At 41.0% G+C, this 20,856-nt stretch overlaps 1 protein-coding gene across 7 annotated transcripts in view; it reads left to right on the top strand.

Annotated features, from left to right (window-relative positions):
- LRRC3B (leucine rich repeat containing 3B) overlaps positions 1 to 20,856 on the top strand; it is a 145,859-nt gene that overhangs the window by 116,431 nt on the left and 8,572 nt on the right. For 5 of the 7 annotated variants that reach the window (XM_068206629.1, XM_068206647.1, XM_068206656.1 and 2 more), the window contains one exon: positions 18,706 to 19,967. The exons of 1 other annotated variant lie outside the window; for it this stretch is intronic. In XM_068206629.1, the coding sequence (XP_068062730.1) occupies positions 18,871 to 19,650 (780 nt within the window). In that variant the 5' untranslated portion in view covers positions 18,706 to 18,870 and the 3' untranslated portion in view covers positions 19,651 to 19,967. Of the gene's footprint in view, positions 1 to 18,050; positions 18,172 to 18,705; positions 19,968 to 20,856 lie in introns of those variants that run through there. One more of the 7 variants, XM_068206610.1, reaches the window with a different exon arrangement.

Raw genomic sequence — 20,856 nt, 5'->3', positions numbered from 1 at the left:
TCAGGTGTTCTGTTTAACTTGATTGGAAGTAATCATGGAATGGTTGAGGCTGTAAAGAATCTGTGGAGATTGCTTCGTCCACTGCCATGCTCAGGCATGTTGCTCAGAGCTACGTCTACCAGGCTTGGATGGAGATGCCACAACCTCTCTCAGTAACCTGTTCCAGGTGTGACCACCCTCACAGTAGGGAGAAGGAAAAAAACAAAAAATAAATTATTTTCTTACTTTCAGATGGAATTCCCTGTACTTCAGTTTGTGCCCATTGCCTCCTGTCCCTTTGCTGGGCACAACTGGGAAGAGTCTGTCTTCATTCTTGTCTTACATCAGTTGTTTATATATACTGATGAAACCTGTCCTGAGCCTTCTCCAAGCTGATCAGTCCTTGGAATCTCTGCCTCTCCTACATCAGATCTTTCAGTTCTTTTATCACCTTTGTGGCCTTTGCTGACTTGTTTCAGTCCATGTTTTGCACATACCAGGAAGCCCAGGACTAACCCAGCTCTGTGCAGGTGTCTCACCAGGGCTGAGTGGAGGGGGAGGAGCACTCTTAACCTGTTGGTGGTATTCCTTCTTGATGCAGCCCATGATGCCTTTCAGTGAGGGCACACACTTTGCGTCTGTCAGGGCTCTGATGTTTCTCTCTGCAAGCCTGCTTTCCAGTTGGTCAGGCCCCAGCATGTAGCGATGCACAGAGTTAACCATACGCAGGTGCAGAGCTTGGAATTCACCTTTGCTGTTTCATGAGGTTCCTGCCAGCATGTTATCCAGCCAGTCCAGGTCCTTCTGGATGGCAGCACACCCACCTGGTGTATCAACTGCTCCTCCCTGGTTTCTGTTATCAGCCAACTTGCTGGAGATTCTCTCCCACCCTCCAGGCTGGTTGTAAAAATGTTAAATGATGTTGGTCCCAGTACTGACCCCTGGAGTACTCCACTAGTGATGGGCCTCTGGCTGGACTTTGTGCTGCTGTGCACAGCCTTTTGAGCCAAGCAGTTCAGCTGGTGTTCTCTCCACCTCAACATTTGCTTATTTAGTCTGTACTTCATCAGTATGTCAATGAGGATGTTACAGGAGACAGCATCAAAAGCTCTGCTGAAGCCAAGATAAATAACATCCACTTCTCTCTCATCTCAGCAGGCATCTCTGCAGAAAACTATCAGGCTGGTGAGATGTGATTTCTGCCTTCATAAATCTATGCTGACTATTCCCAGTCATTTAATTTTACTCCATATGTTAAGGTAATTGTTCCGAGATTTATTTGCTGATCACCTCCCCAGGGTTGGAGGTGAAACTGACCTGCCTGTAGTTTATGGGATCCTCTTTCTTGAAAATAGGACTGGCTTTCATGCAGTCCTCAAGAAATTCCTCTGATCCCTATGATCTTTGAAAGATAGTTTAGAGTAGCCTCCTGTAAACTTCAGTCAGCTCCCTCAGCACTCATGGATGCATCCTCCCTGGATCCAAGGCTTGTGTATGTCCAGTGTGGTTAAATGTCCCTTCACTGGATCTTCCTCTGCTGACAATAAGCCTTTATGGCTCCCAATTTTCTCACTGGTTGCAGGGGCCTGGGCTTTCTGAGCATAGAATATTGAAGGAAGAAGTACCTTTTAAACTGACGGCCCTTTTCCTGGTAGTCTGTCTTTCCAGATATCAGAGATTCACATATTAATGTGCTTTAGACACAAACCAGTCCTGTGCAGAGTGTATGTATTAAAAAAATTTAGTCTGTTGATAGACCTGTATTTAAATTAAGCTATTAACGTCTTCCCATGGTTACACTAAAAAAGAATTCTGCACAAAGCAGTATGAATCTACCAAAAAGGTGAAAGCTTTTTCTGTGTGCTTCTTTCCTGTGTTGGCTTGGCTGAGTGCTGACTGTGCAGAGCTGGGTAACAGGAGTGATTACAGACAGTGCAGTGATTTCAGAGATGGTTCTCATGTGTCAGAACAACAAGGTGAATTAGTCTGCAGTCAAATTCACGTTGCCATCAAGAGCTGTCATCCATGCCTGAGCAAGGTTGTTTTAAGCTTGCAGGGGTGTAACAGTCCCAATCTACAAGTGTTTATGTGCAGTTGTCAATTGGGGAGAAAGAAAGAGGAAAAAAAAAAAGCGAAGCTTTTATTTCCAGCTCAGTAGGAACCTGACAGCTCCTGAGCTCAGCAGGACCAGAAACTGCTGCTTCTTGGGTGGAGCCATCAGCCTGAGGTAGGACTCTGGCTCCTGCCTTCTTCTGAGCTCCAAGTCCGGCAGCAGTTGGGGCTAATGGGTGCAAAGCACAGATCATCCCTTTCCTGCTGAGCATGTGCCACTGATGGGGAGCATGGGCTGGTCAGCCCTGCCCTCCAAAGAGACATGGGGCATCTGCACTGAATGCAGTGAGAGCTGAGGAGCCACTCACTCAGTGGCTCCTCAGCAGGGTTCATTTACCTTTCCAGCACGGCTCCACCAGATTTATCATAACTTTCCATTTCTTAGATTCCAGAAACAGCCAGTGACTCTCAGAGGGTTACACAGCCCTTAGGACTCAGCCTAGCAGCACATGGAGATCTGCTAGGGTTGCTCCTCCTCCTGCATGGAAGCAAGAATGGCTGTGCATGGGAGCTGCGGCACTGCCTCAAAACTAGTGGGAGGCTGCAAGTGCTGCAGCAATTATTCCCAAGAGTAGCTGTGCCAACCAACTTCTGGGCTGCTTTCTGCTGGCATTGTTACACAAGAAAGGTTGTTTATTTTCTCCAGCATATTTGCTGTTGTCATCACATCTTGTGAAGTCAGAATTGCACTGTGTGTGTCTGTTCATGGTGGACCGTTCATAACATAGCCCACATCAGGTGTCTCCTGTGAAAACACATTGCATGACCTCACCACAACCATCTGAGCTTCTGTTTCAGATCATTGCTCAGTGTGAGCTCAGTGTGAGCAGTGTGAGCCCATTGCTGAGTGTGAGCCCAGCCAAGCAACATTCTGTGGGGCCACCTTGTTCACCTGTTCATGAAGAGCTGCAACCTTTAGTGCACCAAAGCACCTTCTCTTTGTTTTGAAGAGAGCTGACTGAAAGCTCCAGAAGGAAGAACTGATAAATAAAAAGTACCATTTTTTAGAAAGACAGAAAAATGCCAATGTGGTTTAGATTTTGTATTTTGGTTGAAGTTTTTCATGTTGTATAATGTTTTTAATTTTTCCAAGTTTTTCAAAATTCATATTTAATAAAGAAAACATGTATGTTCCAATAACACTAAAATATCCATTAAAATTTTAGTAGCAGTATTGATATGAATGCTATGAAAAATGCAGCAGAAATAAGAAACTACTTAACTGAAAGAATGCCACTGTATAGGAAAAAATATTAAATTATTTTTTTCCTCTTCATCAACTTCAAGCATGTCCTATTTTAATGAGTAAAGATGGGGTGTAGCATTTTGCCTGGGAAATACTTGGATAACTTTAAGTAAAATATGTACTAACATGTTATAAATAGAGTCTTTTTTCCTCTCATTTTACTACAAAAATTTATTCTAAGAGAAGCCTAGTTATTTATTTTGTTATTAATAAGTGATTGCCTTACTAAGGCAGATGGAGATTACTAAGTCATTGATGGAGAACTAATCATTCAATCTTAATGGAGCTTTTTGTACAGCCATGAAAGTAACTTTATAATATGAAATGATGATGTGATGGGTTAATATTGTAGATGAACTTGTCAGACACCTCCTGGATTGATGGTTGACTTGCCCTCTTCTCCCTGTTTGCAGAGGTCTTTGCCAAAGTGCATTTTTGTGTGCAACTTTGAAGAATTCTAGAGGGGGTTATTTGCAAAATGACAGCTTTTTGATGGAAAGAGAAAGGAGAGGTTGAATATATTAATCAAAAGGAAAGCAGACCTGTCATAGTAGCTTTTTGGGGCTGTTGAAACTCGTACCCTAAGGAGACACGGGCTGGCCATCCTCCAGTCTCCTTGCTTGCCATGGTGCAGCCATGCAGTGGCTCATAGCACACACTGATGCCATAGCTGTGGGTGTCTCCCTTTCGTGTTCTGGGGACACTTGTGAGCACCGTGAAAGCCTTGGTGGTGCAATAACATGTGGCTGTTAGCACTGTGACCACCATACTGCTGCTCACCTGTCATGGATCAGCTTGAAAATGGGTCAACAACACTATGTTGACTGAGGTTTAACACTGGGCTGCTCCTCAGGCTAGCAAAGGTTTTAAATGTAGGATTGCAAGGATGGGCTCTCCTTGCAGCTGGAAGAGATGGAAGATTTGTCATTTTCAGAAAGCATCCTTTTGGGATGCATCCAAACTGTCCTTGGACCAGAATGAGTGACACTGAAAGGTGTATGGCACCACTTCATTACAGAAGTTAAATCTGTTTTATTGTGCTTGAGCTGGTCTGTTACCCTCACTCTCCAGTAAGGAAGGGCAAGACGGAACTGAAGGATACCTTTACCAGACTGAAAGAGGAAGGGAAGCAGTCAGGAGTGCAGGAGTGCTCAGATCTGAACCAGCTTATGACGATGGCTGCATGTTGCTGCAGCACTGTGGTGCTGCATCTATGGCAACTAAGGAGAGGAGAATGAGTAAGATAATGTTTCTCATGATGGGAAGCACGAGGAAAAAGATTTGAAAATGCTGCTCTCAAGTGATACAGTTTGATTTACTTGTTGTTGTGTTCTTCATAGTACATAGCCTGGGGCTCAATAACAGTGTTTTTAAGGCCATTTGGACTTCCTTGTATGTCCTGGACTCTTTACTTGTATTCAGATGTGGGAATTGAATGCATAAGAGGTAAAGGTGCCTTCAAAAAAACGGAGGACAGTTAATAGGGTGCTTTTCATGATTGACTCTCATTGTGAAGATGTATAAATATGGGGGAAACTATGTTTTTTTTTTTACCATACCAGTGTTAAGTCAGTAGAATGCTGCTGCTGCTGGGCTGTTTCATGGTTTGTCATGTAGCTCCTAGAAAGATGGTATAATTTAAATAACTTGTTAAGGCTTGGCAGTTTTGCTGGGTTCCAGGTTGTAAGGAGTTCACCCATGGGCTTGTGAGTCATTGTGGTCTCTCATGTGAAACTCCCATGTCTGGCTTCCTCCTTTCATGGTGCGTGCGCAGGCCTGAGATTAACTTCTGGTTCTCTTTCTTCTTCACTCTTCCTGCAATTCCACAGACTTGTCTGTCAGCCTTAAACTTTCCTGTAGGTACCACATTTCTTTTAACCTCTGTCTTTATGTCCTTGAATTAGTAATTCTCTCAGTGAGACGAAGACTTTTCTTTGTAGCTGGGCCGTGTCTGTAAGAGTTCCTGAATTGTATTATTTGCTTCTGACAGAGGTAAAAAAGTGGGTGAGTTGCTTTGAATTCACATGCTTTTATTTGGGCCAAACAAAAGAGCAAACCAAAGAAAGAAAGAAAAAACAGGCAAGTGACAAATAAAAAGATGAAAATGTCTTAATTTCAAAAGAACATCCATTATTTATTTGCTTTGCCATTCTATTTTGTTACTTCTCCATTACTTTTTTTTTGGAAGAAATTATTTCAGGAGGGGAAATAGAAGTCTTGTTTTACCAACCAATGCCCAGACCATTTTGGGAAAGTGTGACACAAGGAACACTTACTGGCAGATAAAGCCACCATCATAGTTGTGCTGAACACACCTCACTGAGAGTAGCTGTTGCTTGAGGAACTTGAGGAGAAGCAGGCAAGAAAGAGGAGTTTGTGTGCCATGTGCCAGGTACAGATTCCCTTTGCTTTGATTTGACTTTTACTAGAAATGAGTGGGTTAGTGACTGGGCAGGGATCGCAGGTGACACACTGGGGCTTGGCATACCAAGGAAAACCTGAGGCCACTTGGACTTCTGTACTGAGTGAAAAATTCAGCTTTATGGCTCTCCTGGAGTCTGACTGAAATAAGACTGGTAGTAAACAACTTATGTGCTAATAGCAGGGTGCCTTAGCATGCAGGTGGTTTGGAACAGAAGTGAGTGCCTTTAAGCATTGTTTTATGGTCTTGTGCATTTCAGACTGAAAAATGGCCACAAGCTTTATTACTTTAATATTAACACTTTTTCATTGCTCCCTCCCTCCCCCCTCCTGCAAACTGCTGCATTCATCCATTATAGTGACTCTTCTTTCCCCTTCACCTGGTGTTTTTCACAGCATGGGGGACGTGGGTGGCAGGAGGGACGGCTGAGGACATAATGGACTTCATCTGTTGCCGAGTGGAGCCAAAGCCCAGGCTGCCGCCGCATAACCTGTTGAGGTAACTTGCAGAGCCCCCAGTGATGACAGCATCCCTCCTGCCATTTCTGCTGGTTTCCAGTGACCTGCAAGGAGACTGCACCTCTTACGAGACCTTTTCCCATTAGGTTTTTCCATCCTCCCTCCTGCTCCTTGATGGCAGGGGCTTCACAGTGCAGATGTTGTTATCCATCCTTTCCCAACCTTTGCAATCAGCTATTTTCACTGCACTTGCCACCGAGTGCTGTGTGCCAGGATGTTTTAAAATTGGGAAACAAGCAGCCATGATTCACAGGATCGAATTTGCCCTGCTTTCTCCTGCAATGTCGAGATGGTGTTAAAAAGTTTTTTTTTAAAAATCCTATTCTTATATTCTTTTTCCCATTCCAAGTGTGTCAAGTTAAGTTTATCTCAGTGCCAGTACCAACAGTAACCAGAGTTAAATTAGCCTTCCTGTTAGCTCTGCTTGGGTTTCACTTTTCAACAAGCCTTAGTAAAATAAATTGTGCCCCACATGTCTTTAAATTTCATTATCATGACCTAACTTAATTTGCTATAAATTATTTCTACCTGAGCTTCTTCAGCTGTGAACTTGCAGCCTCCAGTGTCTTGCTTATTGGATCATTGCCCAGCTAATCAAGACTTTTTTTTCCTTCACAACTCCTGCTTTTTGTATCACCTCGGTCTGCCAAAGTCAGCTTGGCTGTGTAACCTCAGAGGGGACACACAAAGAGCTGATACATTCCTGTCTTTAAAATAAGGGTTTTATTGAACCAAGTTTCAGTCTGTTTCTGTTGTGCTCCAGTACTGCTGATAAAGACCTCTTTTCCTTTAGTAGAAATGTGACCTCAAGGGTTTGTTCTCCTTTTGGAGGTAGCCATTGCAACACTTCCTTTTGGCTCTTCCTTCCTTCCTTTTGTTTTCTCCTTGGGAAGAGTGACTGGCTGGAAGATCTCTGCACACTCAGTGTCGAGCAGCTGTGCCTTGTTTTTGTTTTTTGCACAGCTAGGTTCCATGTCTGATAAAGTTTGGTGCTTATTTCCACTGAGAAAAGCAGATATTTTTTTTTCTTTAGAGCTGTTCCTTTCATTTAGCAGTTGGTGATAACTTTTATTTCAGCACGATGAGCATTGAAGGCTTGCTTGCCTCTCACCCAGCTGATGAGCTGCAAACAGGCTGAAGCTTTTTGCTGAGTAAGGGTTAGAGAACCCTTAAAGGATTACAGCCTGCAACCACAAGTTGTAATAACAACTTGCTATCATCGTATGTCCTCAGAAGAGTAACTTAATACAGCAAGTTTTATTATGAGTTTGGAAAAGTACTACTACATAGTTCAAAAAAAGAAAAAAAAATTACCTGACTTCCTGGGAAGCCTTGGGGATACTCCAGAGCACTTACTTCAAAATGAAAACATGCTGATTGTTGCTTAGATGTAACACATGTAATTTGAACAGTTCTTTAATGGCAGCTGAGGGCATGATGTAACTCACCAGCAGATTAAAAAATAGCCAGTTTGTTTGACTTTCATTTGGAGAAAGTGGTAACATGCAGCTCTTGATGATGAGCAGTGGAACATTATCTTTCAGCATAGCCTTTCTTTCGAAAACAGACACTCTTGCTTGGTGTCCGGTTCCTGGGGGAGCAGATATGTGTGCTAGACTAGTTTAACTCTTATGGGGATTGTTGACACAGGGTGCTGCAAGAACAGTGGGCACAAAAGGTATTGCCCTGGGCACACAGAAGTCTTCTCAGTTCAGGCATGCTTCAGTCTGACCTAAATGTTTGGGCTCAATATGAGGTTTACTGGTAAAACAACACGTCATGTGGTAGGCAGGGGGTCAGATTAGATGATCTAATGGCTCCATCTGGCCTTAAATTCTTAATTAGGGAAGTGCTGCCAGCCCAAGATGGTATTGAAGCTTTACACTGCTAGATTCTTCTTTCTTGGGAGATCCTCACCTGAAGCAGGGCTGCAGAAGTTGTACTTGGGCTAGTTTTTTCCACAACCTCTAATGGCAGTAGCTGCCAGCAGAGCTTAAAGTGGGTCCTGATGGGAACCTGGTAATTTTGTTTTCATGGAAGTACAAAATCCCTGTGTCTGTTTATTCCAGATTACCACATGTTGTGATTTTAGAGTTATAATGATACCTAAATATAGAAGGAAAATCTATTATTAGGACAGGAAAAAAAGAGGTAATTTTCCCTGGCAAGCTAATGAAAAAGAAATTACAGTTATTTGAAGCTGCTCATAGATTAAAGTATTAGAAGTGTGGATGTGGTTTTTGGGTGGTTTCATGGATGAGTGGTTTGATACAGTAGGTTATGATACTTTTGCTTGACACCTTTGATACAGAATTGGAAGTGTGGTTGTAGATGTGCTCTTGGTTCTCTCAGCTATGCAAATAGCAGTGTGCAGGTGTGATAATCATTGGCGCAGCAAAACCAGCATCACTGATCAGCCAGTTTCTTTGGCAAGCTCAAATGGCTTGCAGCTAACTCAGTGTGTCACTTGATTGTAGAAGGTCACTTGAATGTCTTTTAAAGTTGCTTAATTGCTTATTGATCTCATAATTATTCCATACTTGCTGTCTCTTCTGCTATTTTCTGAATTATATTGATAAGTCACAATTTCAATAGGAAAAGCTTGTGGTTTTGTGGTGTTGGGCATTCACTTTTAGGTTTAGAGCTTTTAATTAGAACTTTCAAACTTGATTGGTTTCTTTTATATGCTGGTACACATTTTATTTTTCGTGCATTTTTCTAAATGAGTTACTCTACTTCTGCATTCTTCTTTAAGGTCCTGTTAATATACAGGTAGCATATTTCAAAGCACAAGGAGCTGAATTAATAACTGCTGAGGTACTATATTTTGACTGCTGTCCTCTTTTGCTAATTTATCTTGTGGGGATTTTTCTCCCCTTTAAGATTTTTTCAAAGTAATTGCTCTGGAAGTATGTTCTTTTTCTTGCTAGTCTGATCTTGTGTATTACTATTATTCAGGTTGCTTCATTTTAGTAATAGCTTCTGCTGGCTTCTTTCCTTTCAAATTCTTTGTGCCATGAATTACTGCTCTGTTTGTCTCACTGGGAAGTTGTGCAGGAAGAGAAACAGCCTTGACTTCCTGGGTTTTAACACAACAGGGTAATCTAGACCCAGTAAAAGCAAGAGTTTGTGAAAGTGGGTACTGAACTGTCACTGTGGCACCTCATCTGCTCACATCTATATTTCCTGTTGAGTTGTCTAACCCAAGAAATTGTTTCATCTGTGGTGACCCATTGCAGTTCCTGGGAACCTGCTCTGTGACAGAGGGTCAGCTGGAAAAAGCAGCTTTCAGCCATTTTCTGCTTTGTTCTCCTTCTCCCTGTCTTGCTTTGCAGTCTGCAGCACCTCTCTTGGAGCATTCCCTGGTACCCAGGTGTCTCCTGCCAGCAGCTGTCCTGCTGCTGCTTTGGGCAACTGAGGGCAGCTTTGCAGAGCCACCCGTGTGTTCCTCGCTGAACAGTCCCCTCAGGGTACCATGCTCATTTCTGCCTTGCTGACTTTATTATCAGCACAGCCTCCCCAGCCTAATTACAACCTCTGTCTTCTACTAAGTTGCAGGAGCATTTGGATGAACCTCAAATGAGCTTAAAGATCACGGTACACAGAACCAAATAAACACCCTTAAAAAAGGAAGAAAGGTCTCTAAGTGGTCTGAATCTTGCTTATCTTTGCAATAGCCTTTTTTCCTTAAAGGCCTGTCAGTTGCTGATAACACAGTTTTGTTAGCAGGGGTAAGATTTGTAATTTGCAAAAATAGAATGAGGTCTTCAACTGGGCAAGGACACCATCTGCAGTCACCAGATGCAGTTATCAAGATTAAATTGCAAGACTTGCCACTGATTATGCTGGTAATCATTGAAGTAATCAGTCTAATTATCTTGAGATCAAGACAAGATTTTCTCTGATCTGATAGATTCTGCCTAATTAAGTTGAAGTAGTATCCATCATTAGCTACTGGAAAGACTATGGCTCCAACTGGGCACTTTTCTGTTTCACTTTGATCGTGTTATTTTATAATATGGGAGAAAAATAAATTGGCAAATATTGTGAAATTGGCATCTTATGATGAAAACATTTTCCATTGGGTTGTGTCAGATTTCTTGAAAACCTACAGCATTCCTTATTCGTGAAAGGCTCCTAGGTATTCTTCTCATAACCAGACTTCAGAAAAGACTTTAGTCTGGATCTCTTTACCCAAGGAAGATGAAGTATTTCCACTTCAGGTTATTTTAAGCTTTCAGAGTATATTTTTTCTCTACTATAGATCATGTGGAGGATTGACTCAGCTGCAACTGGAAAGGATTTTCTTGCCAAATAGAGTGGTTGTTGATGTTTTCTCAGAAAATGTGACTGAGACTTGGTACAATATAATCCCAAACTCTGATGCACATTAATAATCTAGAAAAACATGATAAGGCTTTGGAGAACTCTTCACAAGTAGTCATTTATGTGTGTTGGAGCATTTTCCTTTAGCATCTGTAATGTGGTTCTTAATGTTCATATATAGTGGTAAAAAAATCTTTTTGCAGATATGTTTGCTGAGCAGTAACTGGCATATCTTGAGCCTTTGTTCATTTCTTCCATAGGTTTTCAAGACAATTTCTTCCAAATATAGTGATAAATTATGTTAAAGATTATGATGTATCTTACTTACATCTTGTGCCTTTCATTTTTACCTTGCTTTATATTGCCACTACATATGCATCGTAAGTGTATGTAACATTTTGCTTTCTTCTTCAAATGGCATAGGTGTGCATACAAAATGCTGTTTATATTTCCCATCAGGTTATATTGCTTAGTGGAGGGACAGGAGCTGTCTGTATGCTATGTCAGATAAAGAGGATACAGGAGATAACAAAGAGACGTAGGCAGCATGAAATACCTTCTAAAAAGCAGGTGATTCAAACTTTGTTAAGGCTCAAAAGAACGAGGTCTAACAGCATGCCCAACAGCTGTTTCTTTAATTTCCAGCAAGTTACCAAATTTCATTCCAAGAAATGTGTTGCCACAGAAGACTTACAAGAGCAAAGCACCATAGGAGATGATAATATTTTTCTGTCATCAATCTGTTATTATATCTGCTAAGCTTCACACAATTATTTATCAGCTGAGAGTTATGAAATAATTCCTGATTTGATGTGAAAAGGGAAGAAAGTTAAATACATTTTTTAACACGAACCTAACCCATCAGTCTTAAAATGCTGATTCATTTGCCCACACAGAGTAATTAAGGTGTTAATTGGTAATAAGGAATGATACATTCAGTGATCTCACAATCAGAAAGTAATTATAGCTTAAAATCTTCATTTGGCTCTCCTCAAACATTTTATTACTCTGTGACAGGTAAGGGAGGGCAGTCATAGCTCAGGATCTATAAACCTTTACCTACTCACTTTGCTTCTACAACTGGAAAAGGTTTGCAGTTATATATAGGTGCCTATACTGGAATTTTTTTGGGAACAAAATGTCGACTGGCATTCTGAGTCCTGTCCTAGGGGAGAATATTATAGTTTGAGTACATTTGGTGTTTCATTAGATAATGAATCCATTATGTAGTTTAAGTTCAGGCTCACACTGATTAATCATGACATTTAAATTATTCATAGAATCAATGATCTTTTGCACCCCTTTTTTCCCACCTCATTTGCCGTTGGCTTCTATTAATTTCTCTTTTTACTGCTTTAGGATTTTTCATCTTGCCATATTCTGAAATCCTGAAACTCTTCCACTGCTGGAGACTTCCATCTGGCAATTTAAATGACCTGGCACCTTGCAAGCAGCTTGTGGCACCTCTCTGGTTTGGTGCTTCATAGCATCTTAGCTGCCTACCTTCAAGGTGGCTGAACTGTGAAGTAGCCAGGCCTCTACGTTTGAGGAGTGACAGGGAAAGATGCATGAAAGACACAGGTTGTCCGGGGAATCCAAACCAAGTTCTTGTTTAATCTGCTAAATGGAATTTCGTCATGTTGTCCTGGGGCCATGGAGAGGGTTGACTCGCAGTCTGTCTGTGCAGCTAGTGAGATTACCCTTGGCCATGGTGTGCTGACAGCACATAGGTGGCATTGTTTTAAAGGATTGTATTTGTTTGGAGGAATTCACTTGGTACCCATGCAATTTGATGTTCTATAGTGCACAGAGGTCAGAAGTGGCTGCTGCATTCCCCTTTGGGTCCTACTGCTCCTGTCCAGCTCCAGCTCGCACATATTTCAGCTTGCACACTTTTCAGTATCCACTCAGTCAGTCAGTCACATTGTTATGGTGCAGTTTTATCAAGAAGTTGTGGGGTTTTTTACATATGTATGGATATATGATAAAACTAGAAGTTATTTCTCCAAATATCTTCTCTGTTTTAACTCTTCCTAAATATGCCATTAGCAATTGTTTGGGAGTAGTGGTGGCAAATCTCTTTCTTTGGGTTCAGGTAAAATTGTCCTCTCCTCAGTCCTCTAGTGAACTGGACTTTTCAGGCTGGATAGTCACCTGTTAATTTTAGCCTATAATCTCCATTTTAGGACTGTCTTGTCAATACTAATTGCAAGGTAATATTTTTAGAGATAAAGTAGTATATGGCTTTTAATGACAACAGGGAAAAAAAGAGGAGTACAAAGTCACAAAACACAGCTCTGTGGATGGGGGATAGCAGGGGATGGGGGTGTGTGTGTGTTTTGTAAGAAGCAGACTGGCATTAAAGGAAGCAGAACTCATGGGAAACAATGTATTAGAAAGGGGCATATTTTCTGTTTCAATGGTTAATTTGCTAAACCCAATGTAACCCAAAAATATTCAATATGGCAAAGTTAAGACCCGTTTTAATAGAAAATAGAAAACTAGATTTATCAATGAGGATTTTTTCTATAAACCAACATAGTTGATGTCTTAAAGGAGGGAAAAATGTTATAATAATGTCAGGTCTTTATAAAGCATCTCAGTAATTTTCTGGAAGTTAATGATCTTTTTCAGTGCTCCATTTAATGGATTTTTAGTTATAAAATTTTAATTTTTATTCAAAGTGCAAGTTTGCTTTAAAGATGTATAAAAAAAGAGCCCTGTAGGAGTCTTATTTCCTGGACTTTTCTAATTCTGTATCAAAATTCCGATGCTGTCATGCAAGAAAGTTGTTACTCTGAAGGGTAGGACTTTACTTAGACCAGGCTTGAAACGTTGAGCTCTTTTTCAGGGATCTCTTGAAGTCTTACTGGGAGTTGAGAGCTTCTTTTGAAGGCAGTAGAGCTGCCCTCAGAAATAGGAGCTGTCTCTAGATTCATATATGAGTCGTATGGGCTGTACAAGAGGAGGATGGGAGGCACCCTGTTATGTGCAGTGCATCTCTGATGTGGGGGACCTGCAGTTGTTCGTGGTATTTACTGAGGATGCAGTGATGTTTGTTGTGGATTCTGTGATGCCAAGGAGTGTGGAGCTCTGCAGTGCCATTTGGGATCCATTTTTAAATGAAGGCTTCTCTGGGTACTGTGCCTAAAGTTAGTAGCAAAGTCACTTAAACTTTACAGCTGTATATCCTTGGAAGCATGGTAAGCCTAGGCCTGTGAATTGTGCATCAGTCCCTATGATCCACATTCTTAGGAAGCTGGATTGTACATAATTTTTTCCAATTTTTCTGGTGGTTGAAAAGTGACAGACCAGACAGATTGAGTACAGTCATGATGCAGCCAACAGCTCACCCCCTGTGGTTGAACCATTGGCTTCTTCTTTTTCCCTGTTCTGATCTTGCCTGCTTGTTTGAGCACATCAGCTACAGTAACAAGAAATTCCTTTCTAATCATGGAGCCTTCAGTAACCTCAAGTACAAACTGTGTGTGTAGTTGCTGAGCATTAATAGTTAGCTGTGACCCCTTTGACATTGCTGGAGTAATAGATGCAATCTTTTTCATCAGTGGGTCCAGCTTTGAAGAGAGAGCAGAGAGCTGCTGCTTATTCTTCCCATCAGTTTGACAAGCAGGTAAAACAAGTGAGGATGTTGTGTGTGAGTCTGGGAGCTCTTGTGTTGGCATGTACCTCTGTGATCCTGTTCTTCGGACTTAATTTGTGGCCCTCATTGTGTGATTTACAACAGGAATCTTCCCATAAAAACATTTATATTAAATACATTAGGTCATGGTTTTTGTCTTTATGTGTGAGATCTTGCTTGGTGAAGAGCTGCCAGGAGAAGGATAATAGTCTTGATTTTTCCTCAAAAATAATGTTTGGGAGTTCACCTGACACTGTCTGAGAATTCAGGTGAAATTCCAAGTAGAAGTATTGTCCTACTGGTACCAACTTGAACAAAGATATTTTAATGTCACAGGTATTTTTTGTAGGGCTAAGGAAGTAATTTTTGAAGGACCCTACTAAAAATGTAGATACACAATGCATGGAGAGGCCATCTGCTGAACAAATAGGGAGTAAATCCCTCTCTTGCATCTGAAAGATACAAATTTGCAGGAAGAGTGTCATCAACAAGTGGCTCCATTGATTTTACCTGAGGGCTTATGGGATTGTGTGTGTGGGTGTGTTCAACATACTGTAGGCAGAATACCTCTCAAGGTTGGTGTAATCTCTGCTTTTGAGACCCCGTAGTCAGACATCTTAAACTAAACATATATGATGGATTGTCTTTTTATGTATCTTTTGTTATCTTAGTATTGCCCTAAACATCAAAACATCTCATTTTTTGGCTGTTCTGTGGGATGGTTATAGGATTCCTATTCTCCTATATCTTTCTTTGAAGATAAATTAATATTTGAGGATAAATTAATATTGCAGGCAGTCTTGTCCTGGACTTTCTGTATGACTTTCTTGAGTCTGTGGAGCCTTTCTCCATGTCAGTAGTTGGAGGCACTAATGCTTCCTCACATCACCAGTTTCTTGTGGGGAGAAGTCATTATTCAATTAGATAATTTAGTAGTGTTGCATTCAGGAGCTAAAATACAGACTCCGCACCTTGTTTGCAGTAAAGACAAATACTTGCAAATACCTGACACCTGAAGCTCAGTAGAAAGCTCACTGTGTATTAAAAGCAATGTGCTTTCCCTGAGGATTTCAGGATTTGTACATTTTCCTATATCGTTGGATGTAGGCACTGAGTGAATGGTCTTGGGGGAACTTGAGAAGAGGAAGCCTTGGAAACCTGTTTAAACTGCAAGACTGTAAAGAACTCTTCTGTGCAATCTTTTGTCTGTAGTATTATTTCCCTGCAATATTTGACTTGGTATTAGGTATTCTATGTTTGTACTTGTATTTTAGAAATGTACACAAAAAACCTTTTTCCACCACGGTGCTGCAAGTACTCCTGGTATTGCTGTCATTTCCCTGTGCCTTCGTTCACTTTTTAATTTTTTTTTTTTTGCTTTATTTGCAAATTTATAATTAATTCACATATTTTAATTCGGTTTCTTTCATCCCTTTGTCTGTAGTCATTACTGTCTCTTCTGGTATATCTCTATTGTGTTTGTTCCAGTTCTGACACCTTCTTAATTTATCGTGTTCCAAGCAAGAGAAGCTTGGAAGCTCAAGAAGCTACAGATCTTCCTACTGGCATTAGAAATGTGTGAATCCTAGTTTTGTTTTCTTGCAGTCACTAGAAGTAAGAAAGTTCTTGCTCTAAGTTTATTGTTGAAACCTAAACCTCAGATATCCCTTCAATCGTATAGTCTGAAGCAAACAAAGCTCTGTTTACCCTGACTGATGCTCAGTCCCATTATGTTCCTTCTGGTTAATTTACTGGGAATTTGCTGAGCTTTGTTCTTATTCAGACAAGTTTTGTTGAGTGGGTTGTTAATTGCAGGTTTAAACTTGTATTTGCTCTATCTAACAACTTAAAACATAGCGAGTTCTTTCCTCTCTATATTAATTTGCTTAGTTAGGCCTTTAGAAGAGGCACTGCTTCATTAAACACTATCCTGTTTAGTCTGTAATGACTCTGCTTCTTCCACTCTAAGCACATTAATACATTAAATAGTTTCATTTGTCTTCAGTGGGATGAGGATGCTCTACAAAGGGGCTTGGGGCCTCTTTGATACATGCTCTTTGGTAGTGTAACAGTGCGGTGGAGGACTCAGCAGAGTCTACGCTGTATTTCCAGGCTGACTGGGCTTTTTTAGCCTGTAATGAAGCAAATTTGATATTCATTTGTCACATTCTGATGAGAACAGTATTAACTTTTTGCTTCTATAAAATGAAGCACCTGAAACTACTTCAGGTCTTTGCTCTTTCCCCCCAGTCTCTTGCTGCAGTAGAGCTCCAGTGCTGCTGGTGGGAAGCCACTGTGTGCAAGTAGTAGGTGATGAGATGATGCTCCTTCTGTGGTGATGAGCTGGAACACTCATCTACTCTTCTGGTGCAGCAGCACAGTAGTGAGACACATGAACATAAAGGGAAAAGAAAAGAGGTGGCTGTTTTTCCAGGGGACAGGCTGTCCTGCCACAACACCCAGGGCTGCTGGAGGGAGCAGCAGATTGCCAGCTCCGAGTGCCAGGGGGAGCAGCTGCCAGCTCCAGCTTGGCCTGCGAATAGGCTGCACATTTTAGCAAGTACTTAGTGCTTTTGGGCAGGCTGGGAAAAAAACAACTTCTGGAGCTTACCTTCTCCAGTAGCAGATTTCTGTCTGGTCTGAAGAGCAGGCACTGCAGTGACCATGGAGCCAAAGGGAAAAATGGGAAGGATACATGCACCCACTGCAACAGGGCTCTATCATGTAAACCCTGTTTTTTCCACAGAGGTCATGAAGGATTTCATTGACTTGGGAGGTGCTACCTCACCTCTCTTTCCTCAAAGGGAGCTTTTCATACTCTGCTTAGTTTCCTTCTAAGCAGTTTCACATTTCCAGGGTTAACTTCACAATTTCTCATTTCTAACAATTACTTTATTTTTAATTTTAGAGTAGAAATTTTATGGAATCCAAGTGTAAGCTTTCTGTTTAGGTTCTTGGGAAATTGCTGAAATGAACAATAGGTAAATTGAAGATTATTGGTGATACACTACTCTCTCCAATAGTTGCAGTGAGAGTATGCTGAGCTTGTGTGAGCATTCCTGAGCCTTGGAGTTATCACAAGTAATGTACATGCTGTTAAGATTGGTTTGTGTTGTTTTATTTTTCTTTTTTTATGGGGTTACTGACATAATGAGCCTCAGCAGAAAGGGTTAAATAGAATTTGAGCTATGAGTTTGAAATTATGCTTGACACATCTGATCCATATTACTGCAATGGGTCAGCAACTGCAGTTGGTATGTCAGTTCTGCAACTAAAAAAGTGATTGCAATGCAATTTCTTCTTTTTCATGTAAAATCACACATATCCTTCGTGCAGGGATTTTCTTGTTCAGTGGGCTACAGTATGGATTTAGAAAAAAACATAATTCATTTATATGTAAATACAACCTGAAGGCTACACATATCCGAGCTGCTACAAAGACAGAGAGCATGTACATGAAAACAAATGGACCTGTTGTTAGAAATTCATAGTTTACCATAATAGGGGTGGTGGTGGAGGGGAAGAGTTGTCTTTGAAACCATATAGGTCAGCATTTCAGACTTCTGTATTTGTATTCCAATTAAAGGAGAAAATGGAAAAGCTTCTGGATATATGCTATTTTAAAGCCAGCTTGAGGGGGGAGAAGCAGAAACAGTATTTTCATATGTCCTATTGGCAAATTACATTCTGTGAATAAGATATTTTAATGTTTGGCTCGTATATAGGTTTTGTGAGTTTTATTTGTTTTGGAGGGTGGGATATGTGAATTTTTGGCAATTGTTCTGTTTCTTTGTGTTACATGAAAAGAAAATGTTTTAAAAAACTGGAAGTAGAAATTATGTCTGTGAGTCTCACAGAATGCTGGGAGGTACAAGAAATCCAGCATTCTAAAGCAAAAGAGAAGGAGGGGGAGACAAACAAGGAGATGGCAGGTTATTGTGGTGTCTTGCAGCAGCATTTGCTTTATCTGATTTTTGTTTCTTGATATAGTAAAAATATTTCCTTGCTGAAGTACTTGGATTTGGACTTAAAATAGACTAAATTATTTTGCAATAAGTTCACATTAACCACCACAAATTCTTCACTTAACCTGTCACTGTTGCTGGAGATACAATTCTTAGCTTCTATCAATGCATCTTCTACTTCAGCAAGGGAAAATGCAATTTAGTTTTATAGCTGTTTGAGAAGAGTCTGTGATAAAAGCAAACCAGTGCCTTCCCTAATAAGTATTAAAGACCAAACCTGTGCAATTTGTAGTAAGTGTAGTCTCTCCTCCTAAAAATGTCCTGGGGATTTATGCACTAAACTCAGATTAATGCTAATCGGAGTTACCTAAGATAATAAATAATTTCTTTAGTGTGGCATTTCCCTTTAACATCTTCTTATTTCTATTTTTTTAATGAAAACAAAGTTAGAATTGGAGTTTGTGGTATAAAGAACCTTTTTTTCTTCTTCTCTGTAGGCATGCTTCTAAGAAGCATATTGACCATGAGGAAGCCCATATGCTAGTAACCAGTTTTTACTAATCCTGCCGAAGAAAATGAAGCCACGTTTCAGCTTTGCCAATCCTTTTCCCACCCTGTCGGCTGAATGAGAAATGGTCGTGTGATTATGCTGACAGCCCAGCATGCATTTGGTAGACCTGTGGTTAACTCGTTCCCTCTCCATGTGTCTGCTCTTACAAAGTTTTGTCCTCATGATACTGTGCTTTCATTCTGCCAGTATGTGCCCAAAAGGCTGCCTCTGTTCCCACTCCGGAGGTCTGAATGTCAGCTGTAGCAATGCAAACCTCAAGGAAATACCCAGAGATCTTCCTCCAGAAACAGTCTTACTTTATTTGGACTCCAATCAGATAACATCTATCCCCAATGAAATTTTTAAGGACTTGCACCAATTGAGAGTCCTCAATTTATCAAAAAATGGGATTGAGTTTATCGATGAACATGCCTTTAAAGGGGTGGCAGAAACCTTGCAGACTCTGGATTTGTCCGACAACCGGATTAAAAGCGTGCACAAAAACGCTTTCAACAATCTGAAGGCCAGGGCCAGAATTGCCAACAACCCCTGGCACTGTGACTGCACGCTGCAGCAGGTGCTGCGGAGCATGGCCTCCAACCATGAGACAGCCAACAATGTCATTTGCAAGACCTCTGTGCTGGACGAGCACGCGGGGAGACCCTTCCTCAACGCTGCCAACGACGCCGACCTCTGCAACCTCCCTAAAAAGACTACTGACTACGCCATGCTGGTCACCATGTTTGGCTGGTTCACCATGGTGATCTCCTACGTGGTTTATTACGTCCGACAGAACCAGGAGGATGCAAGGAGGCACCTTGAGTACTTGAAATCCCTGCCAAGCAGGCAAAAGAAACCAGATGAAGCCGATGACATTAGCACTGTGGTATAGTATTCTGAATGTAATGACTGCCTTTGTGATGGGAACTAGAGTTGGATGACACTAAAACCAGAGGTTTACTTCTAACGCTCATTGTAAACATTAAGACTTTTGGAGTTTTTTTTCCTGTTTAACTGAATTACACCACTGTTGAGCTTTCTAACAGAAAGTTTTGTCCAGGTGGTAAACTTCAATTATTTCTCTGGTGGTATCCTAAAGCAAGTGAATTAATATGTAAACATTAGTTTAGACCCATTCCACTATTTAATAACGAAATTTATTTTTTTAATTTAAAAACCAAATAAAAGCTTAAATTTGAACCATGTAAAGCCGAGTAATTTATTGCTCAGAAACCTGTCCAGTGCCAGAGCACTCTTGGCTTGTTCAGTGCTTGTGAGGTAGAAGAGAGGAGCAATGATGAAGTGGGCTGTGAGAGGGCCAGGACTCGAGAGTCCCCAAAGGGCATGTCTCACACATGGGTGCAAGGTGAGCAGCTGGTGAATGGTAGCCCATTTTGTGGGCTACCTGCCACGGTGGGAAAGGGGCACAGTGTGGGCAGAGCAGAGTGCCCTGACTCTGAGTGTAAGGGACTGATGCTTGCTTAACCTCTTGGAGGGAATTTCAGCAGTGCTGGGGAGGAGGCAGCCTTGAGGAGCTGCACCGCAGGACATCGAAGAGAGGTAAGCCAGGGGCATGTGGTGGTTTTCATCTTACACCTTACTGCCTTGCATGAGCTTCAGGCAGGTGACCTCCGCACTGGGGAGTACAGCAAGAAGGAAACAGCAGGTTTAGTATGCTGGTCAAACTAGAGTACCACTAGTGATAATTAAACAAAAAAAATATCTGGTGGGTTTAAGCTGTATATTAGTTCATGAGTAAATGTGACTTCTGTTTTTTAGGGAGCAGCCTTTTAAAAAATTGAAGGAAATAAATGAACTTATAGGGTAGGCATATTCTACTGTGTGTCCTAACATAACATGTATGTATGTTTTTGTATGATTTTGTGGCTAAACGTTTGGGAAAATAGAAAGTCCACATGCAGTTAAACTCAGGCTTGCATATGAAATGGATATTTTAAATCTCTGCTGTCTTTAAAAACACAGTGTTTTTCTCTTTTCATAGATAAAATTTTCAAAGGGAACAAATCCACAAGAATGTATTCCTCTTGTCCTTTATTACCATAATAAAATGATGCTTGTCTCTGGGTCCCTATAGATC

The sequence above is a fragment of the Anomalospiza imberbis genome, chromosome 1 (assembly GCF_031753505.1).
Source record: "Anomalospiza imberbis isolate Cuckoo-Finch-1a 21T00152 chromosome 1, ASM3175350v1, whole genome shotgun sequence".
NCBI lineage: Eukaryota > Metazoa > Chordata > Aves > Passeriformes > Viduidae > Anomalospiza > Anomalospiza imberbis.
This window is presented reverse-complemented; position numbering and strand designations above follow the sequence as displayed.